At 39.4% G+C, this 24,891-nt stretch overlaps 3 protein-coding genes and 1 pseudogene across 3 annotated transcripts; all 4 read right to left on the bottom strand.

Annotated features, from left to right (window-relative positions):
• Window positions 1-2,926: 2,926 nt before the first annotated feature.
• On the bottom strand, window positions 2,927-3,930 carry LOC127192168 (olfactory receptor 51F2-like). Its single transcript, XM_051149487.1, has 2 exons — window positions 3,471-3,930; window positions 2,927-3,417 (listed from the first exon to the last, which is right to left on the bottom strand). Exons 1-2 carry the CDS (start codon window positions 3,928-3,930, stop codon window positions 2,927-2,929), a joined length of 951 nt encoding a protein of 316 aa, XP_051005444.1.
• A 2,863-nt stretch (window positions 3,931-6,793) lies between these two features.
• LOC127191981 (olfactory receptor 51F1-like) lies at window positions 6,794-8,362 on the bottom strand (annotated as a pseudogene).
• Window positions 8,363-12,940: 4,578 nt separating this feature from the next.
• LOC127192167 (olfactory receptor 51F2-like) lies at window positions 12,941-13,891 on the bottom strand. The gene has a single exon (XM_051149486.1). The coding sequence runs from the start codon at window positions 13,889-13,891 to the stop codon at window positions 12,941-12,943; it is 951 nt and encodes a 316-aa protein (XP_051005443.1).
• Window positions 13,892-23,680: 9,789 nt separating this feature from the next.
• On the bottom strand, window positions 23,681-24,625 carry LOC127192166 (olfactory receptor 51F2-like). The gene has a single exon (XM_051149485.1). The coding sequence runs from the start codon at window positions 24,623-24,625 to the stop codon at window positions 23,681-23,683; it is 945 nt and encodes a 314-aa protein (XP_051005442.1).
• Between the last annotated feature and the right edge of the window lie 266 nt (window positions 24,626-24,891).

Below are 24,891 nucleotides of genomic sequence, written 5' to 3'. Positions count from 1 at the left end.
CTGTGGTAGGTAGTAATCAGACAAGTCATGACTAACACTAATTATTTGACAGACATAGAATGAGTTTGGTAAATGTTCCTTCTGTTTCTATTTTGTGGAATCGTTTGGAGAGAATTGATATTAGGTATTCTTTGAAGGTCTGGTAGAATTCTGTGCTGAATCCTTCTGGCTCTGGGAGCTTTGTTATTGTTGCTGTGGTGGTGGTGGTGGTGGTGGTTGTTGTTGTTGTGAGACTTTTGATGACTGCCTCTATTTCCTTCAGAGATATAGGACTGTTTGATTTGTTTACCTGATGGAGGATTTGGCCCAGATGCAGAACATTATCAAGTATTTATGACTGGGGCAGGTATGGGATACTTGCCCCACTATGGAAAATAGTTTAGGGGATTAATATCTGCCCTGCCCCAGGTTAACTAAGGATACTTTAGAATATATAAAAAAAAATTATTTGACAGTTTTTGGTTAGTTCTCTTAATGGAGGATGCTAGAAGGAGATTAGATTAGGATATTAGAATCATGTGTTTGACTGACATAATGCCAGTGCCACTAGAGTAATATCTCCCTGCACAATGACATTAATTTGATGCCTGTTTCTATTTTTACCAGCATCCAGTGCAATATAATCATGCTGTCTCAAAACACAACAAAACACCAGCCCCTCTTCAGAAACTGGAACCTGCACCCTAACAGCACGCTTCTATTCCCCTAAGGAGTGGGTTGTGGTGTGGAAACCACTCTTTCTCTGAGGTTGAGTCCTGGCTCTAGGAAACAACCTCAGAACTTCAAAGATCAGAGTGAGCAGAGCTACACACTCTCAAGAGGGATATGAGTATTAGCGCAGAGGAAGCCTGCTGTCAAGATTCTAGGTTTTAATAAGCTTGATTTTTCTTTGTTCCCAATATTGTACTGGTGAAGGAAACTTCCTGGAGTTACTCGTTCTGTAGCCTTTTGTCAGTTTCATTGTCTATTAGCTTTTTATACAGTTACTTGCATTACATACTCCATATGTTTATTATTTGGTGTCATTTCTATTATCCAAATGGATGGGCGCTGTCTCCATCATCATTTTTATTGATGAAGAGGTCCAAATGTAACATTACAAATATAATCACGTTAAAATATTTCTATGTGCCATTTCTTATAGTTTTGACAACCCAAAGAAAACTGATATACCACATAAATACTTTTATTTTTTTACTTTTGAGAATGTTATGCATGTTTATAATGAGGTATGATTATATCTACCTTGACCTCCTCCAACTTTCTCTATATCCCCTATCACACCACTCCAAATTTCATGTATTTTATATAAATCATTAAATCCTGGTAGTATTGCTCATATTTGCATGGGTGTCAGGAGGTGCTAGTCAGGCTTTCTGGAGGGAAGACATTAATAGTCTCATGACACTATATTACTCAAATGACCCTTCCAGACAAGATGTGCGTGCCTCCTCTTGCAATAGTGACACAAGTATTTTGGAATAACTAGCCACTTTCTGATTAGACATGAAGCCTGCACCACAAAAGGCAATTTGATACCAAGTATTGTAATCCTATTCAAAGCACATGCCCAGGAAGCTCATATGCCCAAGAATAGAATCTAATGTTGTCATTTTGCTCAATGATCATGATGTCAAATTGCCTTCAAAATATTTATGCTTATACTCAGACCCTGGCTGCTTTCAGACTTGGTCAGAAATGTTCTTTATGTACTGGGTAACATTCAGCAAGGAAATATATAACTCATCAAAGTACTAAAAATAGTGACTGAGTGCTCAGTCCTAAACAGGACAGCTATATTGCCCTCACACCTTCACCACCAAACTTCACAAATATTAACTTATATGTAAATTATCGTTGCAAAATCATGAGAACAGAATTATTAAGTGGTAAACACAACACTACTATTATAAAAGAACTCATACATTAAAGTTGAGTAAGACAGCTATTTTTAACAGAATGCTTATACTAAAATTCTTCCCAGAAACTGGAAAAATATATGAATATTTATCAATTGTTCATAGAGTTAAACATTTTGTGATGGGTAATCCATATTAGTTAATATAAATTTTAATCTTTACTTCTACATATCTGTATATGTTTTATATCTATAAAAATTTTAAATATTCATGTGTGTGGTACTGTATCACAGGAGTGTGCTTTCACACAAGACTATATCACACACTGAGGACATCACCACCACAATTTTCTACCCTGCCATTTCTCACTACTTCAGTTCTTACTAGTCCCCTTTATTCTACTTGGCAGGTTTTCTTCTGTTATTATGCCATGTATTAATGCAGAGTTTTCTTATATCTCTATAAAACCAAGAAACCACACTAAAAGAAACACAGTATTTTTCATTTGAAATTAGATTAATTTGTTTAATATTTATAACTCCAGTTGCATCCCTTTTTCTACTAGCTATAACTTTGTTCTTCATGATTAGAAGGGAGTCCATTGAGTATATACACCACATATTTTATCCACCCTGTTGTTGGACACCTAGGTTGTTTGATAATTTAGCTATTATAAACAGCACAGCAATAAACTTTGAAAAGGGAAGATGCATTCCTTTACATAAGGAGATACGTAAGCCATTTAGTAGATATGCCTCTTCTTCTACTTAAATAAAAACACTCTACATTGACAAACAAAGCAAAATGATTAGTTATATAAATTCCTGAAAATACTTGATATTCCAGTAATGAAATGTCCCTAATACCATAAAAAATGTTTCGTGAAAACATATAGATCTAAATAGATGTGGTTCATATTACTAAACCTTAACTCATTATCTTCTCGCTTAACTCAGAAACAATATTTTCAGACTTGCAACACGTGCATCAATCTACACATTATAATTCCCTCTAATAACATTTCATTCACTCATACAATGCAAATAGAAAAACAGTGAAGCACACATCTAGCTCTTCGCCATGCCGGAATGGAGAACTTTCCACACAGCCTTGCATATCTGCTTGGTCTTCACACTGTAGATGATGAGGTTCATGGCAGGAGGGATCAGCAGGTAGGCATTGGCAATCAGAGTATGGACATAGGGAGGAGCTCGTTTCCCAAATCTGTGGACAAAGGACAGACTGATGAGTGGAAAGTAGAACACGGCCACAGCCCCGAGGTGGGAGATACACGTGCTGAAGGCTTTCTTCCTCTCTTCTGGGAAAGCAATGCTGAGGACAGTCCTAATGATCAGGACATAGAAAAGGAGGATGGGGACAGAGTCGACTCCAGCAGTGGAGATCAGGGCAGTGAGCCCAACGGCACTGTTGATCCTGGTGTCTGTGCGTGAGAGCTTCATGACATCGGGGTGGAAGCAGTAGGAGTGGTGGAGCATATGGCTGCTGCAGTAGGACAATCTTTTAAGAAGTGCAACCATTGGTGTCAGCATTACAGTCCCTCTGATGGCAATTGCCTAAGAAGGACAACCATAGGAGTCAGTATCAACGTACCCCGGGTAACAATTGCCACTCCAATTTGAGCTATTCTGGAATCAGTTAAAATAGTAGCATATCTAAGAGGGTTGGAGATGGCCACATAACGATCAAAAGCCATAGTCAACAGCACTGAGGATTCCATGACGGTGAAGAGTTGAATGAAGAACATCTGTGACAAGCAGGCATTGAAGCTGATCTCTCTGACATTGAACCAGAATATCCCCATCATGGTGGCCAGGGTGGATATGGACAGCCCGACGTCCGTGGTGGACAGCATGGACAGGAAATAATACATGGGCTCGTGGAGGCTGGGCTGAGTGACAATGGCAAAGAGAATCAGGCTGTTCCCTGAGAGGGCAGTTGCATAGAGACAGCAAAATGGGATGGAGATCCAGGTGTGGAAGGCTTCCATGCCAGACACACCAGTAGGCAGGAAAATGACGGAAGATGTTGTGCTGTTCTGCAAAGTTGACATATTCAAACTTCAATATCTTCAGCTGAGTGTCCTGCAATGACAAGTTTGATCATTCAAAGACTATTTGCAATATCAAAAAAGGGTGTGAATTTTTTCCAAATCTTCATTTTAGACAACTACATATTATATAAGTATTATGGACAGATTGCTTACAATTTTATTGCACGACTCAGGCCAATTTTCTTTCAACGGCACAGTCTACATCTGACGAGTTCAAATATTCTGCTTTTTACTAAGTTGCCAGATAAATTATTAGCGTGAGTGTGCCTCAATTTCCTTACAGCTTCTGCCGTTGGAGCATCAAGACACCATTTCACACAGGGCTGTGTCTGTGTGTTACAATTGGATGTTTGGGGTGAGACAGGATGCTCTGCCCCAACCAGGAGGATAAACACGAATATTCAGTCCCACTTGTCAGCACTAATCTTATATGATGATCCCATTCCATTCCTCCCTCAGAGCATGCTGCAAGTTCAGTGCTCAGTTGCTTTGAGTCTCTCTCTGGATATTGGCCATGTTAACATGGGAATGGTGTCAAGTAAACCTGGGCTGCAGTGCTGCCCTGCCACCCGCACAATGAGCTCTCCAAATGAGCCCTTCATAGCAGAGGCTACTTCTGTGAACTTCAGACTTCAAAACCAGAGGTTAGAAAACAAAAGCAAAACCATTTGTAATTAGCCTGACAAGCTCTCCAGTGTGTAGGACATAATAGTCACTGGACAACGGTCAATACACATGATGGTAACCGTGAATAGCAGTGACAGTGGCACTGACTGTAACTAGCACTGTTGAAACACTACTCACCAGAAACTGGAATGACAAAAGCTCTTTAAAGGAGCAGGAAAGAAAAACCCTGCAACAATTAAAGCCTCCTTATGCAGAACAGAACACCTGGAAATCCCATGTTTCCGAAAGAAGCATTCCAGTGTTCATTAGAGATAAAGGACACCTTTGGAGTTATTGATCCTTTTGAAGTTTTTCAAGAAGCAACATGGAAAGAAGCTATTGGTTCCCTGAATACAGGAATTTTACTTACAAATCACACTAATGTATTTCTTCCTGCCTTCCTCTGCAGATGCAGGCTGAGGAGCTGGGGAAGTGCATATATAGGGAGCCATGCCTCAGGTCTGAAATCTCATTAGAAAACTCCTTGAGGAGCTAATGCAGCCCCTGAGGGAGAGGCTTCCCACGGGCGCCTTGTGTTTTCTGGTTTCTTTTCCATCTGCTTCATTTCATGTGTCTTTATACTTTCAGTGAAGAGACTGGTATTCTAATTCTTTCACCCATGGCCAAAACAATGTCCCTAAGTAAGAACAGCTTCTCTACCTGTTACCTTACTCCTCACTCCTCACTCCTCACTCCTCACTCCCACACCCTGATGCTCCACCCAGGTGGTAAATGTATCTTTCTCTTGTACTACATTAGATTCTATAATTTTGTTGAAACTTTTCACTTCTTTACCCACAACCAAGTCATTTGTTCTATGATATTTCTTTATTATAATAAGATGCTACTGTATGTTTTCCTCTTCATATTTCTTCCTCCAATTCCCTCCACGTGTCCATCCTCTTACTCCCTGTCAAAATCAAGACCTCTTTTTCTTTAATTGTTATGTTGCCTACAGGTATGTGTATATCTAAATATATAAATACAGCCAGTGAACTCATTCATTGTTACTTGTATGAACATGACTTCAGGACTTGACCATTTGGTGCTGGATAAACAACTGGCAGACTCATCATCGATAAAAACTATTTCTCACAGTCTCAGAATTCTTTATTTGCCTGTAGTTCTGTGTCTACTGATGAGGCCATGTTAGCATGTCATTTCCCTCTCAGTAATGTGCCTGTTGGTGCTATACTTCTTCAGGTCTTCTTTAGGCAGCCGTGTTATTGAAGTATGTTTTGTGGGTGAAACTTTCCAGTCATTTTTAAAAAGATACAGCCTCATAGAAAGTTCTGTTTCACTGGCTCTTGCTATCTGTCCCCTCTTTCACAATGGTCCGTGAGCCTTGGTGTAGGAGGCAATTTATTTTATTTATTTATTTATTTATTTATTTATTTTGGTTTTTCAAGACAAGATATCTCTCTGTAACTATCCTTTGTAGACCAGGCTGGCCTCGAACTCTGCCTCCCAAATGCTGGGATTAAAGGTGTGCACCACCACACCTGGCAGAATAATCTTTATTTATTCTTTCATAAAGCACCTTAAGTGTAATACATTGAGTACTGTCAATACAGAAAGCAAACCAGAAGCTCTGGTAAAGTTAAAAGCCAGAGACCATACAGATATCAAGCAGAGGCATTGCAACAGGCAGGAACACATTTACTACTCACTATCTAAACATGTACCTGTTGGTGGTAGTGTCATAATTCAGTAAATTTATATAGAACATTTTCTAATACTGTGTTATAAGAATTATACATTTTAGGCATTACAAAGTCAACTTCAACAATTGCCTATGTTATATTCAGACCTATTTAATGTCCTTTTTCCCTTTAGGTACATTTATGCAAATATTCACCTCAGTAACCTTTAGCAATTAGAAATGTATTCTTCTACTCATATTACAATTTATTTGTTGTGCTTATTTTCAATTCAACCGTAAATTATTTATGTTTGTAATAATAAACAATTCCTCTTAAAATTATTAAGGTTAGACTTTACCCAGGATCTAATTATATGAAACTTCAGAAGACTATTATATTATATTCTGGAGTCAGGAAGACGCCTGTGACTCCAAAGAGTGATTTAATTTTTCCGTGCTGAAAGATCATAGCTCTATAGTATACAGGATTAGAGTCAACAGAAAGAACCAACTGCACAAGAAGTTTCTCTAAAAGGAGCCCACAGGCTTAGCTGATCACTCTAGGGTCTCTTGATCTCTGCACCGTGCCAACATGTGTCTGTGTTTCTCATCAGCTACTGTAAACAGAATCTTCTCTGATGAAGGTTGAGAGACACATCAGTAATCATGGGAATAACAACACATCACTAGGAGTCAGTTTAATACTGTGTCCCTTTAACAGAATAATAGTAGTGGGTCCTCCCCTATGGCCTCTGACCTACACGTCTGTACTTTTGTTCTTGTCACGTAATGTGTTAGACAAGGCCTTTATCTTATCTGTAAGGAGTGAACTAATAAAATATATTTTAAATTTTATTTATAAAAAGGAATTCACAATCTATGATGAAAAAAACCCAGCAAATTACTAAGTCACAAAAACAGAAAGAAAATATAAATTTGCAAAGTTTAAAATCTATAGTATACTATTTACTCTAGTGATTGAGCAAATTTGAGTCAGGGAACATCTAAAGATCATGAATATAAAAGTTTCCTAAAATAGCTTAGGAAGGAAAATCTTACCACAGCCTCTGATATTCAAATCTATCATGGCATAAAGTATAAGTTACACTACATAAAGAATGAGAGGCAATGACCAGCAATGAAAATGTACAGAGAGGGAGCATTATGCACCCAAAATCTCTGTACCAGACAGAGAATACTATGTAGATGGAGAAGATGGCAACAGCACTGAATACGGGACAAGCAAACACCAACGATCTGTTCCCATCCATCCCTGGATGCAACACAGAGCACAGAATGGATGATCAGAACATAAGACTGATGGAACATGTGACCACAGCAAAAAGACAGATGCCTGAAGAGCAAGAGTAAAAGGAACAAGAGCTGTGGTCCTTGTGATGACATGTACAATGCCCACTGTGATTATCCATGAACTGGTTCTGATCATAGCATACCTCAGTGAGTGGCAGATGACAGTGATATGGTCAAAGACTATCACTAAGAGAACTTAGAGTCCATGAATATGAAGACATGAATATTAACATTTGACCCATGCAGGTATCCCTTTTCCCATTCATATTTTAAGTTTGACTTGCTTAACATTGTGCAAGCTTTGTGAAGATAGCTATAGTTCCTATGAGCTGGTGTGTGAAACAGTATGTCTTGTCCAGAAGTTACCTTTCTCAGCTTTCTTTCTCATCAGCCATCTGTTAGATTCTTCCTGAAGTTAAGAATAAATGGGACACTAAAAGATGGTGCAAGAAGGTAGTGCTAGATGGATATGATCAAAATGCATTGTACAAATATACTAATTTTCAAAAAAATATCATTTTTTAAAGGCTAAGTTCTCAAACATCAAATCACATGACTGCCAACATGATAACTAACATGGAAAGACAGAGACCCGGGTCTCTGGACAGCATGGATAGGAAATAGTGCATAGGTTCATGGAGGCTTGACTCAGGGATGATGACAAAGAGGACCATGCCATTCCTAGAGATAATGTTGGCATATAGACAGCAGGGAGAGATGGAAGTCCAGGTGTGAAAGGTCTCAGGACCAGGAATGCCCATGATGCTGAAAAATGGATGGTGGGCAAACAGTGCTCTGGTTGAAGGATGGCATAGTAACTGAAGAAAGCAGATGCCTTTGGGGAAAAGGCAAACAACACTTACCAGTAGAGAACCTCTACTACCTACCTCACAATTTAGAATCACTAATGAATAAGATCCTGACCCTGTTCTTCAATGGAAAGGCATGGCATTTTCCTGGCTTTTCTGCTGTGTGATGTCAGATAAACGAGGAAAAGAAACAAAAGTGACCTCTGTCAAGAGACTCTTGTTTTCAGAAGATGTACGTTGTATTATATCTAGGTTTGAGTGGTACATGAACTAACTTAACAGAAGAAAGTAAATAAACAACGGGAAATATAATCCAGTCTATGATAGTTAGCAGAGCATACAGGATATCCCTCAGCAACAATAAGCCAGCACACAAGGTAATTTGATTGCCTTTCACTAATTCTCAGCTTCTGAGACCTAAAATCCTAAAGGTCATTTTGGGGGCTGGGAAACACAGAGTTTCTCTGTGTGGCTTTGGCTGTCCTGGACTCACTTTGTAGACCAGGCTGGCCTTGAACTCACAGAGATCAGCCTCCCTCTGCCTCCTGAGTGCTGGAATTAAAAGTGTGTTCACCACCTCAGGACAGGTCATTATTAATTGCAAGTTCTTTTGTAAATAAAAATAGGACAATAAGATGTAAAAGTAAATGTAAATATTATAACATAAGTGCTTGTGGTTGAATAAATACATAGTAACTATTGAATAGAAAAACTAAACATTAAGAAGAAACTAATCATGCCAATAGGTCTAATCAAGTGGTAAAAGGGGAAATGTCACTTTTGCAGGTAGTGGTTGAGAACCTGATTCTGTTTAAGGGAAATTCTGTCTACAGGAGGATGACTTAAAAATGACCTCAACAAGAAGAAATCACCTCATTGGAAGCTGATGAGGAAAATCAGTGGATCAGCATCATCTGCACAGGTTTCTTGATTTTCCATTTCAGAAAGGTTGGTTGATATTTAATTAACTTACAGATGGCTTTCCCTCTTGTTTCTGTGGATGTACACACCCAAGTTTAAAAAAAAACTTTGGGACTGAAGAAATTTCTTGATATTGGTTCTTGCCTTAAACTTACTGACTTTAGTTTTTATTTATAAAAGAATCATTGCTTTTAACATATTTATTTTGATTGGACTCATGAGTGCTTCTACTTATTCAACAAATATTTAAATATAAGCATTGTTAGTGCTTGTAACAGAAGATGGCACTGAAGGGTGGTCTGTGTCTAATACCAAGAGAGTTGCATGGGAGTGAAAATTAGAAATCTTCCTTGCAAACTGAAAATCAATGAACAGGGAGGGAGATTTCAGTATATAAATCGTCAAACAGGAAGACATTTTACAAATCCCAAAGGAGAGACATTGTACAGAAGACCTTATGGTACTCCTCAAAATGGCTGGCTATGATGACACACTTCTGAAGTCACAGTCCTTGAGCAGTGGAGGCAGAAGATTCAGAGTTCAAGGTAATCCTTAGCTACATACCAAATCTGAGACTACACTGCAGTACCTAAGACCCTCTTTTAAAAACCAATACCTAATGGCCATCCTTGAAAAACATACATACAAGTAACATTGAGAAGTTCATGTTTTTGTATCTATGAGTGTATATGTATGTAATGAAAATGAATTAAAAAAAACAGTGGACATGAATATGAAAGAAGACAAAAAGATGTATATAGGAGAACCTGGAGGGAGGTAAGAGAAGGACGAATGATATAATTATATTACAATATCAAAAAATAAAACAAATAATTAAAAAATAAGCAAACCAAAGCCTATGCATTCATAGCAAAGCAAGAGGGTCTAGAGAACTCTTAGCCAGCAGAATCTAAACACAATATGGCAATTAAATGTAGTAGCGTTGTCTTGATATAACTCTAAAATTTTTGGAAAATATTACACAGAGAGAGAGAGAAAGAGAGAGAAAGGGAGAGAGAGAGACTGAAATCTGAGTGATAAGCACTAATTGTACACTGGCTTCTTAGTGTACAAAGCTCTCTTCACTGATACAAAAATACTAATGATTAGGGAAATATCTCCAAACTTCTTTTTTAAATCAAAACTTATTTTTAAACTAAATTTATTTTGCAAAGTACAAGAATGTCTAAAAACCTGCGAGTAGGTAGGCCATGGGCCTATGGGGAAATCAAATGCTATTGTTCTGCTAAGAAAACATAGTAATAAAATGATTTTAATGACATTACGCCATATTCATAGGTCAGTGTCTCACTCAGCCAATATTGGAGAAGGTCCCCACTGCAGTAGACAATAATTAACACAGAGACACACAGCTGGATAGTGTGCAGAGGGTAAGAAACTTTGCAACAGTTCATCTTAAGTGAATGTTTTCATCAAAACCCTCCTTCCCTCAGTGTTTACAAAGCTACACAGGAGAAGAGACAGAAAAAAAAATTAAGAGCCAGAGGTGAACGGATGCCACCAAGGACACAATGTCTTCCAGACAAAACAGGGACTGTGCAAGCATGAACTTACAGAGACCGTCAATGCACAGGGCCTGCACTGGTTCAAACCAGAAGGGATCACAGCACAAAAAGCGATGTGGATATGAGCCTCCATCTCTAGTCTGAATGCTCTCTCCAAATGATATCTCCTTGAAAATAAAAAGTGAGTTTGCTGAAATGCAGTCTCTCTGGGTATAGTAGCCACACATCAAGGTAGACATCATATCCACCAGGAGATGGCCAACAAAAAAAATGAACTCAATGGTATTTCCATAGACGTTTGTCTCATTGCTTTGCTTGAGGACATTTTGTTTGTATTACAGATATTTTACTCATATGTTATGGTTTCAGACATTGTATTTTGTTTTTGTGTGTTTGTGAGTGTAAGCGTGTGTGCATGTGTGTGTGTGTGTGTGGTGATTTCTGTTTTGTTTTGTTTTGTTTTGCTCTGGTTGTTTGAATTTTTGTTTGTCTGTTTTCTAAAGAGATAGAGAAAGAAGGCATGGAGTTTGGTGGGTGAGGAGGGGAAGGATATGAAAAGAGTTGAGGGAGAGGAAACCATGATTAAAATATATTATATGAAAAAGTTCTTTCAATAAAAACAAAAAAATATAGAAGTGATCTCATAGGTTTCTCTCTCCATATGGATGCTATGAATAGAAAGGGATATAATAAGCATGAATGTGGTTTCTAAACTATGCTATGATGTATACTCAAGGATTAAAGGTTTTAATATGACTTTACTTCAATAACTTCTTTTATATTAAGGCTTTTCTCTAGGTATTTAAGAAGAGGAAAGGAAAAGTGGCTTTCAACAACTCAAGGTCACATCCATGAGTAATCCTCTTTCACTTCTGACAAATGAACTATAACAAGGAAATATTCCTTCTTGTAATGTTAGGTATTGACTCTAGATGACCCATTGTCTAAGTCCCTGAGTACCTGGATGGACCTACCAATAACATAAAATTCAAGAATGTGGCTTTAGATCTGGGGCAAATTATTATCAAACAATCTTAACGATTCTACAATCTTTACTTTGTTCCTAAAGCAACCAGATACAAAATAACCCACAATTACTATTTTTTTATTATTTCCATTCCCTGTGTATTTTTGCCTTCAGATGCCTGCTGTCCAGTGTGTTGAATTCAGCAATCCCTGTGGTCATCAAGGGTATGATTTCTATCTTCCGATCAAAACCCTGAGAGGTATACTCATTAACAAGCAACACATTCCCCTAATACCCAAACCAAGTAAAAAATGCATATTAAAACATTTCTACATTTGTTTCTTCATTCATTTAATACTATGCATACTACTAAATCAATCTGTCTTTGTCTTGGGCAAAGATCAGCTCCAAAAAAAATTAACTTTCTTTGATATCTCAGAATGACCAAAATAGCCTAAACTTTTGGGCTTTTTGCCTCCAACTAAACAATATGACCAGTGCATGGGTATGCCTCCACACCTAGTGTATGCTGTGGATTGAAACTATACACAGGAGTGAAAATTAAAAGTTATTTTCATAGGCAGCATTCACTAAAGACCTTCTCTGAATTGATGAAGATATGAATGTTTGAGCAAACTGTTAAGTCCCTGATGGCAACATTGCCTGTTCAATAAGAGTTTTGAGAATAAGAGATATTTGTAAAATTAAGTGATAATGGACAAGGCCAGATTTTATGCTACATTTAGGTGATAACATTTGATAATTTAGAATGACAACATATATTTTATTTCCACTGATGAATGGAAGTGATGTTGTTTCCCTCAATAAGGAAGACATGTAAATCAATATGCAGACACATTCCCTTTTACAATAAGAATGATGTGATAAATCAACATAGGAAATCTTTATTGGGATAGGTTATCAATATCATTGAAATCATTCATTCTAAATAAGGAAATGACACTACTATAATGACATTTTAGGGAACTCTCATATATTTGAATATCTGCCATTTACATTAGTCCCTTTTGGTTCATACATTCTTCTTGCACTTGAATCTATTACTTTGATATCTCTCAACACAATGGCTCCCAGTATTGTAACCCCCTTACAGGTAACTTTCCTCATCCACAGAGTGAAAAAAAGGAAGAAAACATGAAGCAAGCATCTAGCTCTTTGCCATGCCGGAACGGAGAACTTTCCGCACAGCCTTGCGTATCTGCTTGGTCTTCACACTGTAGATGATGGGGTTCATGACAGGAGGGATCAGCAGGTAGGCATTGGCAATCAGAGTATGGACATAGGGAGGAGCTCGTTTCCCAAATCTGTGGACAAAGGACAGACTGATGAGTGGAAAGTAGAACACAGCCACAGCCCCGAGGTGGGAGATACACGTGCTGAAGGCTTTCTTCCTCTCTTCCGGGGAAGCAATGCTGAGGACAGTCCTAATGATCAGTACATAGGAAAGGAGGATGAGGACAGAGTCCACTCCAGCAGTGGAGATCAGGGCAGTGAGCCCAACGGCACTGTTGATCCTGGTGTCTGTGCATGAGAGCTTCATGACATCGGGGTGGAAGCAGTAGGAGTGGTGGAGCACATGGCTGCTGCAGTAGGACAATCTCTTAAGAAGCGCAACCATTGGTGTCAGTATTACAGTCCCTCTGATGACAATTGCCACTCCAATTTGAGCTATTCTGGAATCAGTTAAAATAGTAGCATATCTAAGAGGGTTGGAGATGGCCACATAACGATCAAAAGCCATAGCCAACAGCACTGAGGATTCCATGACAGTGAAGAGTTTAATGAAGAACATCTGTGACAAGCAGGCATTGAAGCTGATCTCTCTGGCATTGAACCAGAATATCCCCATCATGGTGGCCAGGGTGGATATGGACAGCCCGAGGTCAGTGGTGGACAGCATAGACAGGAAATAATACATGGGCTCGTGGAGGCTGGGCTGAGTGACAATGGCGAAGAGAATCAGGCTGTTCCCTGAGAGGGCAGTTGCATAGAGAAAGCAAAATGGGATGGAGATCCAGGTGTGGAAGGCTTCCATGCCAGGCACACCAGTGAGCAGGAAAATGATGGGAGACGTTGTGCTGTTCTGCAAAGTTGACATATTCAAACTTTGGTATCTTCAGCTAAATGTCCTGCAATGACAAGTTTGATCATTCAAAGACTGACTATTTGGAATATCAAAAAAAAAAAAAACTGTGAAATTTTTCCAAATCTTCATTTTAAGCCACCATGTTTTATATACGTATTATGGGAAGTTTGATGTTATAAGTTTATTACTCGACCAGGCCAAATTTCTTACAACTGCATAGTCTACATCTGACGAGGTTCAAATAGTCTGCATTTTACTAAGTTGCCAGATAAATTATTAGCGTGAGTGTGCCTCAATTTCCTTACAGCTTCTGCACATGGAACGTCCAGACACACAGGGCTGCACACAGGGCTGTGTCTGTGTGTTACAATTGGATGTTTGGGGTGAGACAGGATGCTCTGCCCCAACCAGGAGGATAAACACGAATATTCAGTCCCACTTGTCAACACTAATCTTATATGATGATCCCATTCCATTCCTCCCTCAGAGCATGCTGCAAGTTTAGTGCTCAGTTGCTTTGAGTCTCTTCTCTGGATATTGGCCATGTTAACATGGGAATGGTGTCAAGTAAACCTGGGCTGCAGTGCTGCCCTGCCACCCACACAATGAGCTCTTCAAATGAGCCCTTCATAGCAGAGGCTACTTCTGTGAACTTCAGACTTCAAAACCAGAGGTTAGAAAACAAAAGCAAAACCATTTGTAATTAGCCTAACAAGCTCTCCAGTGTGTAGGACATAATAGTCACTGGACAACGGTCAATACACATGATGGTAGCCGTGAATAGCAGTGACATTGGCACTGACTGTAACTAGCACTGTTGAAACACTACTCACCAGAAACTGGAATGACAAAAGCTCTTTAAAGGAGCAGGAAAGAAAGACCCTACAACAACTAAAGCCCCCTTATGCAGAACAGAACACCCGAAAATCCTATGTTTCCGAAAGAAGCATTCCAGTGTTCATTAGAGATAAAGGACACCTTTGGAATTACTGATACCTTTCAAGTTTTTCAAGAAGCGGAAAGAGAAGAAGCTATGGGTTCCCTGAATACAGGAATTTTACTTACAAATCACACAAATGTGTTTCTTGTGCCTTCCTCTGCAGATGCAGGCTGAGGAGCTGGGGAAGTGCATATATAGGGAGCCATGCCTCAGGTCTGAAATCTCATTAGAAAACTCCTTGAGGAGCTAATGCAGCCCCTGAGGGAGACGCTTCCCATGGGCACCTTGTGTTTTCTGGTTTCCTTCACATCTGCTTCATTTCATGTGTCTTTATACTTTCAGTGAAGAGGCTGGTATTCTAATTCTTTCACCCATGGCCAAAACAATGTCCCTAAGTAAGAACAGCTTCTCTACCTGTCACCTCACTCCTCACTCCTCACTCCTCACTCCTCACTCCTCACTCCTCACTCCTCACTCCCACACCCTGATGCTCCACCCAAGTGGTAAATGCATCTTTCTCTTGTACTACATTAGATTCTATAATTTTGTTGAAACTTTTCACTTCTTTACCCACAACCAAGTCATTTATTCTATGATATTTCTTTATTATATTAAGACGCTATTGTATCATTTCCTCTTCGTATTTCTTCCTCCAATTCCCTCCACGTGTCCATCCTCTTACTCCCTGTCAAAATCAAGACCTCTTTTTCTTTAATTGCTATGTTGCCTACAGGTATGTGTATATCTAAATATATAAATACAGCCAGTGCACTCATTCATTGTTACTTGTATGAACATGACTTCAGGGCTTGACCATTTGGTGCTGGATAAACAACTGGCAGACTCATCATCGATAAAAACTATTTCTCACAGTCTCAGAATTCTTTATTTGCCTGTAGTTCTGTGTCTACTGATGAGGCCATGTTAGCATGTCATTTCCCTCCCAGTAATGTGTCTGTTGGTGCTATACTTCTTCAGGTCTTCTTTAGGCAGCCGTGTCATTGAAGTATTTTTTGTGGGTGAAACTTTCCAGTCATTTTTAAAAGGTACAGCCTCATAGAAAGTTCTGTTTCACTGGCTCTTGCTATCTGTCCCCTCTTTCACAATGGTCTTCAGCTGAGTGTCCTATAATAATAGTATATATTTATTTGTTGTGTGCTCAGAACACAGTGAGTAGCTTCAGTAGTAAATCTCTCTGAAAGACAATAGCTATTAATGTTGTGTGTAACAAATGGAGTAGAATGACTGAAAAAACAACTGAGGATATTTTCTTAAAGTAACAAGTCATATACGAATAATTACATAAGAATGATACAATATACAAAACAATATACTGAGTTAAGTCAGACTCAGAAAAGCATAATTCACATTTCTCTCCCATGTGTAATTATTTTTAGAAGCATATGAAAACATAAGAAGGAACAAATATGGCTATATATTTTTAAAGGGTGTGACTAGTGGATCATCTGTATACCTGTATGAAAATGCCATCTTTTTATAAAAATAATGCAAGTAGTATTATAAAAACAATATGGACATTCCATGTTGTTTATATTCACACATTTGATTAATTATCCAGAGACATTTGCCTACTTTTTTCCTAAAAAAAATTGGCAGTCAATTTAAAAATATTGAAATTTGAAATATGGAATTTCATACAAATAGCATACAGTATATGCAATGAATCTGAGGTGGCCCATTCACAATGTTAAAAATCAGCTGTACTTAAGCAATTTTAAACATATTGTATGTGTGAGAAATTATGACTCTCAGTAGCAAAATGGAGGAGTATGGAGAATACTCAATACAAATTTTAGGAAATTTTGTATTTTGAATTTTTGTTTTGTTTTGTTTTGTTTTGTTTTGTTTTGTTTTGTTTTGTTTTGAGACACGGTTTCTCTGTGTAGCCTTGCTGTCCTGGACTCAATTTGTTCATCAGGCTGGCTTCAAACTCACAGTGATCCGCCTGCCTCTGCCTCCCGAATGCTGGGATTAAAGGCGTGCGCCACCACATCCAGCTTGTATTTTGAATTTTTATACTGCATTGCAAGCCAAATTTCTTCTAATTTAATATCGTAAGTTTTGCGTTGATTCAAATGTTCTGACATTTGCCATGGAACGAGTGACTGAACTGCACCATACCCAGTTTCCCCATCTGTTGTTACATGTAATCCACAGGGACTCTGTGACAGTTAGGCTAGCGAATGTCTGTGGAAATCTCCACAGAGTTGCACTGACAGGAGTGTTTGCAATTAAATAACAAACTAAAGTTTAAAATTATGAAACCATTTCTCTCTTCTTTTTTCTATGTCATTGCCTACATGTCTCTACTCCCCAACTTCCCTGAGGCAACTGAGAAATAAATAGGAATATTATCTAAATATGCCTGGTTCATACCGGCCCATGAGTCTCTTCCCCACTTAAACTTTTTAATCCACGATTAACCTTTCTAATTCTTTCTGTGAGTTTCAAGACTTGGAGGGCAAGCCATTGCAGCTACAGCAAACAGGCATAATTGAGTTTTTGATGACTGGTGGGGTCTTACGGGTGTGTGGTGGGGTTAGTACAGGAGTGCAGGTGATCTCTGAAGTCTGCAGGTGACAGATTTCCCCAGGAGCTGGGGTAGAGTGCTGAAAGGCAATATAAAGGCCAAAGGGTAAGGATAGATCTGGCCCAGCAGGAGAGCATTTACCTGGTAGATGTGAAGCTCTGAGTCCTTTTCCAGCACGGGGTGGGGTGCGGGGAGGGGAATAAAAAGCGAAGAAAATATACCATAACTAAAATCTATACAACGATGCCTATTTCCTCAGCAGCTTAAATTCAATTTTAAAATACCTGTCTCTTGCGTCTGTTCCCCTGTTTTTTGTTTTGTTTGTTTGTTTGCTTGTTTGTTTTGTTGGGGTTTTTTTTTTTTTGCGTGGTAAATTTTCTTTTTTATTAATTAATTTAACCCATCAAACATGTTCTTTGACAATTTAATACATGTACAGATATAGACGCAGATGCAGATATAGATATATAAAACGTCGTGATTGTCCTTTCACCTCTCTAAAATTTCTTATCTCCTTCCTTCCCCTGCCCACCTGTGTTTTTGACCCGCGGGTTTAGTTATTTGTGGGGTGGCGAGGAGGGTTGCGACTCGTGAATAAAGAATGGACGAAAGAAAAGCACGAGCCTAGGAAAATTTTGCTCATTGAGGGCCATTTATTGTAAGGGGGTATTTAAATTTATAATAAGCTTTTGAAATGGCGGGGGTGAGAAGGAATGCAGTAGAAAGTTATAAAATCTTTTGGGCCAGGCCCAAGGACAGCAGGTGTGGAGTGGGGTAACTATACAGAAGTATTGATATACTGAATGTTCTTTTTTTTAATGTCAGGCTGGATTTTTGTGGTAGCCAGGCAGAATAATTATTTTAAGTACGCAGGCAGCTGTGGCTTTTAGCCAGCAGGGCCTCTCAGCCACTGGGGCAGGTCAGGCAAGGTCCTATGGCTCCTGACACACCTGCCTCTCCTCCTATTCCCTGCTACCATCATTCCTGTAGTCATGTCTTTTTCTATGGTTTATGTCCCTCTGCATTTGGCCAGAGCCCTCTGTGTGGCCGTGGGATTGCCACCATCCACTGAAGCAAATAACTGAAGACGATGACTCCCCCTTTCCCAGAGACCATCAGTAGGCAACAGTTCAATAGCAGGATCTAGGGTTCATTAGACCTTCCCCCACCCATGATTGACTGTTGAGTGGGCCTATCTTGTGCAAGTACAGTACAAGGAACCATAACTACAGTCAGTTAACTCATGACTACAGTATGTGCTGAATACTTATCTTGTCAAATTGATCACAAGTAGGGTCATCTGGCAAGAGAGAATTTCAACTGACAAAATGCTTCTACCAGATTGGCTTTTAGAAAAGTCTATGACAGTATCACTCTTTCCCCTGTTCCTTGTAACTTCTCTCCTTTACCGTTCACAGCATTCTGCCTGTCTGCCTTCATTTTCTGCAACCATAGTTCATGCACGCAGAGGAAACTGAGCATCTGGCATTAACTGACAGGTAACATTCTGCTGCCTGATGCCTGTCCAGCCACATTTAAAAGTACTAAGGCTTCCATGGTTTGAAACAAGGCACACCCCTTACATTCTCTGCTAGAGCACAGCAAAACAGGGTTCTCAACCCAGGGTCTCACAAAGCAGAGCTTGAAATTCCACTCCCAGACTGTCTTCACCTAGAGCCCATAGCCCTCCTCTGAGATCAGAATCAAACCTTTATGGTACAAATTTGAGGTCTCCAGTTTCTTGCTGGTGATGAGGGAGGAGTCTGGTGCATCCTTGACACCACTTTCAGTCGCATGCATGAGGTCCTCTCACAACATGGCGTTGTCCCTCTCCAAATCCAAAACGTAAACCCTCTGCAGCTTCACCTGGCCTCCAAAAGCTCCTATGATTAAGTCACAGGGCTCAGCTAATCTTTATTTAGATTAACTTGATGTAAAGCAACCTTATCTGCATCCATAAAACTCTTCTGTAGTATAAAGTGCTACAATCAATAGAGAGGTAAGCCAGTCCACTGGCGTGCCTTCCTCACACCAAGAAGACCAAAGGGATTGTTTCTTATACAGAACAAATAACTTGGGATGAGTGGTAAACTTTAGGGCCCATTAAAATTCTATACACCACAATTAACTGAGCCACCAACTCTCCATTCTTTTGTTACTTCTTTTTATTTTTGAGATTATAACATAATTATATCTCCTCACCTTTCCCTTTGTTCCCCCCACCTCCTCTCATGTACCCCTCCTTGCTGTCTTTCAAATTCAGAGCCTCCTTTTTCACTAATTGTGTTATGTGCATATATGTGTATTTACATACGTATAGTATCCATTTATTGAGGATCTTTTTTTTCTTGGTCTGTGACCACCACTTTATATAACACCTGGATCAGTTTTGCAGGAAGTACAGGCATATTACTGCAAGAAGTTTCTTTTCCTTGTGTTCCCAATGTCCATACTTTCTCCCCAATGATGCCAGTGGGATCTATGCAAACATACCTGCATACTCCTGCTCTGTAGCACTTTTCACTTGCCTTCAAAATGAAGTCAAACTCAGTATCTCATCGCTAAAAATAAACAGTTTTCTCAAACCGGCAAACAAATTTTGTTTAAACTCTGAAAGGCTCAATCTGAGGTTTCCCTTCCTTGACCAGCCACCCAACAGGGCAAACCTCCTCCCACTGATGTACTTTACTTAAATGATGTAATTCTCTATTTTCTGAATGAGACTCACTCTGTAGACTCACTGTCTGATCCATAGAGTTATTGATAAACTCAACATAAATTTCTGTTTATGGAAACAGTGACATCACCTTCACTAGAGTGAATCATAAGAGCACACTTCTTCTGGAATTATATATATTCTTTTAGATTCATACACACAGGCTAATGGTCATTCTATTGTTTGATGATAAGTTATCTGAAAATATGCCTTTCAGAATAATGTAATCTAGTGGTAGATGGACAGTTGCTTCTTAATCATTTTATTCTTTTCAAAAGATGTATCTTATTTTTAATTATGTGGAAGGTATCTGTAGGAAGGGTGTAGGGTTCTATATGCTAGTGCAGGTGTCGACAGAGGCCAAAGCCACTGGACCCTGTAGAATTGGGCTTTTCTACAAATTTGGCCTCTGTAACACTTATGTTCTCTTATCTCTCCAGGCTTTCATCACTATTCATTAATGCCTTTCATTATATTACAACAAATGAATAGTATAAGTGTAACATTTATCCAATTCACACACTTAAAGAACTGACCAGTGATGCTGAACTTACCCCGGGACCTCATTATATGGCCTTCCACATTTTCTCTCTCTTGTGCTTCAAAAGTTTGCATTCTGGTTGCACTGCTTGGAAAAATAAAGGTGTCTGTGTGTGTGTGTCTGTGTGTGTGTGTCTGTGTGTGTGTCTGTGTGTCTGTGTGTGTGTGTGTGTTCACATATTTGTAGAGGTGGGCCTGCCTATGCACATACATTTGACGTAGGAGAACTTCACATGGATTCTCTGTCACTCTTCATCTTATTCTCTTCAAACAAGGTCTCTCACTGATCCCAGGGCAAGACTGGCAGCTAACAAGCCTCAACAAACTCCCTATGTCTTCCCCCACAGTGCTGGCTTTTTATATGAGTACTGGAGATTCAAACTCCAGTCCACATGCTTGCAGAGAAACCGCGCTTACTCACTGAGCTATCTCCCCAGGTCCCTCCCACAAAGTGAGACAGAGCCTCAGATATTGCCTGCAGGCATAAAACTCTCTGTATAGCCAAGAATAACCTTACATTTCTGATCTTCCTGCCCCCAACTCTAGAGTACTAGGATTGCAAGGGTATGCCATTTCATCCAATTTTGCAACCACACCTCAATCCAAGGCTTGGGTGTATGCTATCAACTGAGATATATTATCTCCATTCCCTCTATCCGAAATTTTAAATATGATTCATGGAGTATATTCATAGTCTCTAAAAACTCTCTCCCTCTCTCTCTCTCTCTCTCTCTCTCTGTGTGTGTGTGTGTGTGTGTGTGTGTGTGTGTGTGTGTTGTCTGTGTGTGTGTGTGTGTCTAATACTGACCTACTTACATTAAGATGATGAAATCCCATCTAAATTATAACACAGTATTAAAGGTCCTATGCTGAACCTACTTTGAGTTGACCTTCCTCTGGCTAACAATGCAGCAAATTGTTAGAGTTCCATGCAATCCTAGGTCCCATGAAACTTCTTCATCAACAAGACTAGTTTCTCCAAATGAGTACATAACATTCCTCCTCTGTTATGAAGTTTGGTAGATCAACAATAGCATGTTGGTTTGACCATGTCCCCTGGAGGGGGAGACCTGGTGGCACTCAGAGGAAGGATAGCAGGTTACCAAGAAGAGACTTGATACCCTATGAGCATATACAGGAGGAGGTAATCCCCCTCAGGAACAGTCATAGGGGAGGGGAAAATGGGAGGGAGAGAAGAATGGGAGGATACAAGGGATGGGATAAACATTGAGATGTAACAAGAATAAATTAATAAAAAATTTAAAAAAAACAATAGCATGTGGGGGTTAAAACTGGCAGCATTTGTAAACCATGTACAACGAGCCAACAGGATATGGGAGGTATACTATAGCCAGTGTGTATAAAGACGATAATGGGAGCAGTGCATATAGGGTAGGGGTGGCAGGAGAGTTTGGATGGGAGTTTCGAATGTTCCAAAACTACCTGGAAACTCGGATTTGTAATAGTACTTTAAGCCACTCTATACAGCAAGATGATTTAAGATGATTTACTGGATCATTACTAAGCCCACTTAGATAGAATCGATGGCCCAAAGTTACAGACTTCTGATTTTTCTAGGTCTCCTTAGGAGCCAATTAGACCCCCATAAGGCTAATGAAGCCTTGTGATCCCTATGAGGAAAAGCAGAGGCAAAGTCCATTGTTTTCCTGGGTGCAACGGCTTTGCTTACAAGTACACAGACTCTGCCTTTCTTTCAGAGGGACGAAGGAGCTGAGGTCTTCTGCTCGCTCGGGCCTTGTGAAATGTCTTCATCGGAAAACCTAGATGGGTATGTGTGGGTCCCAGTGGATGAATCTCCCCACAGGCTCATTCTGCTTTATGATTTCTTTGCCCTGGGCTCCACTGAGAGCTCCTTTAGTTTCTATGCAGAATCTGATGCTATAATTCTTTCTTCCAGTGCTGGAGACTCTTGTTTTAAAAGCATCTTCGTAAACGTCTCCTCCCCATTCATGCTGGAATGTTTAGTTCCTTGATTCTATGTAGGCTTTGTGCAGGGAAACATAGCTTCTGTGAGTCCATTTTCCAGTGAACTTGAGAAAGATGTTGCCATCATTACTCCCCCACATAGACCAAATAATCTTTATTAATTTTTTTAAAAAACACTTTAAGGATTTAACATATTCCACAGTTTTTCATTAGAGTGATTCAGAGAACAGAACACAGATTTTTCTCCCTCAGAAACTAGATGTGAAAAAAAATTAGTGCTTTATCTCAAATACTTAGTTTTCATTAATTATTTTTAATTAGGATAACACGGGGTACAGAATGATAATTCAGCATATGTACTCAGTGCATATGATGATATGCACTGTATTGTCATTGTCATTAGTGTATAGCATAATAATAAAATTATTCTAGTTAGCGTTTTGTCTCTATTATATTATTTTTAAATTTCAGATTATGCTGGGGTAGTTTCATAATTATGTGATAAAACTCCAATTTCAATGCATGACTGCATTGGATAGTGCACAAATCAGGGAAGGTTCCCTACTGATACATTTTAGAAAATACATCACTAGGTCTTGCATTTAACAAAGAGATCTCAAAGCTTCTTTAAAGAACTAGAAATTTACTCATTTCAATTACTTTTTCCTTACAGATTCTTTAGTGATTCTACTATTTCACTTTATGCAAGTATGAACATTTGATTGGCAATTCTAATCATTTAATAGTATTATGTAAATTATACAATTATTGAAATATATTTTAGGATCTGAATTATAGGAACCATTAATAATTTTACAATCTAGATGACTAAAATCAATTTATCAATGACCATAAACGTACTTTAACCATATCATACCAGGTACAGCAATAATAATAGGGTAATAACTGTACAACATGATATCTCTGTCATTGGGGAATAGACAGTCTAAAACTCTGTAGGCAGATAATTACAAGATCATCAGAATAAAGAAAAGTGTATTATTAACAGGCTCTTTTCAAGCAAAAGTGTTAAATCACACAAGTCAGTAATAAAACAGAGATTCAGGGAAGATTGATTCTCTTTTTAAGAAGGACTCTAAAACTTCCCTAAGATGCCTTGATGAAGAATACTTTAAGCATAGCCTTGCGAATTTGTTTGGTTTTCACACTATAGATTATGGGATTCATTACAGGAGGAATAAGCAGGTAAACATTGGCAATTAGCGTGTGCACAAATGGAGGGGCATGTTTCCCAAACCTATGCACCAATGACAAACTGATCATGGGGATGTAGAAGATGGCAACAGCACTGAGATGGGAGACACAGGTGCCAAACGCTTTTTTCCGTTCCTCCTTGGACGCAATGCAAAGCACAGAGTGGATGATTAGAACGTAGGAAAGAAGGATCAGAACAGAGTCCAATCCTGCAGTAGAGATGACAATAGCCAAGCCAAAGGCACTGTTGATCTTGGTGTCTGAGCATGAAAGCTTCATCACGTCAGGATGGAAGCAGTAGGAATGATGGAGCACGTGACTGTGACAAAAAGACAGACGCTTAAGAAGCAGGAGTAAAGGAACAAGAGCTGTGGTCCCCCTTATTACAATTGCAAAGCCCACTGCAATGATTCGAGAATTGGTTAAGATCATAGCATACCTCAGTGGGTTACAGATGGCAATAAAGCGGTCAAAGGCCATCACCAGGAGGACTGAAGATTCCATGAATGTGAAGCCATGGATGAAGAACATTTGGCCAATGCAGGCATCGAAGCTGATTTCTCGAACACTAAACCAGAAGATACCCAACACAGTTACCAATGTGGAAAGGCACAGCCCCAGGTCTGTGAAGGACAACATGGACAGGAAGTAGTACATAGGTTCGTGGAGGCTTGACTCAGTGATGATGACAAAGAGGATCATGCTGTTCCCAGAGATGGCAATGGCGTATAGACAGCAGAAAGGGATGGAAATCCAGGTGTGAGAGGCCTCAAGACCAGGAATGCCAGTGAGGAAGAAGACTGGTGGATGGGCAGTGCTCTGGTTGAAGGATGACATAGTGACTGAAGGAAGCAGATGCCCTTGGGGGAAAGACACACATCCTATAATGATAGAAAACAGAAACTCGAACATTCTCCACAGTTGAGTGGAGAGTGGGATATGACTTTCTCACGTACTCTGGTGCCTCACATTTGACCATGTCCCCTGGACGGGGAAACCTGGTGGCACTCAGAGGAAGGACAGCAGGTTACCAAGAAGAGACTTGATACCCTATGAGCATATACAGGGGGAGGAAATCCCCCTCAGGAACAGTCATAGGGGAG

Source organism: Acomys russatus, chromosome 7 (genome assembly GCF_903995435.1).
Source record: "Acomys russatus chromosome 7, mAcoRus1.1, whole genome shotgun sequence".
NCBI classification, from domain to species: Eukaryota; Metazoa; Chordata; class Mammalia; order Rodentia; family Muridae; genus Acomys; species Acomys russatus.
The sequence above is the reverse complement of the archived record's forward strand: the minus strand, read 5'-3'. Positions and strand labels throughout refer to the sequence as shown.

Excerpts from the sequence above, each read along its gene's own strand:
- LOC127192168 (XM_051149487.1), bottom strand. The coding sequence starts at position 3,930 with ATGTCAACTTTGCAGAACAGCACAACATCTTCCGTCATTTTCCTGCCT. Across the intron at positions 3,418-3,470 it reads AGTGGCAATTGTTACCCGGG|GGACTGTAATGCTGACACCA; the intron begins GTACGTTGATAC and ends TTGCCATCAGAG.
- LOC127192167 (XM_051149486.1), bottom strand. The coding sequence starts at position 13,891 with ATGTCAACTTTGCAGAACAGCACAACGTCTCCCATCATTTTCCTGCTC.
- LOC127192166 (XM_051149485.1), bottom strand. The coding sequence starts at position 24,625 with ATGTCATCCTTCAACCAGAGCACTGCCCATCCACCAGTCTTCTTCCTC.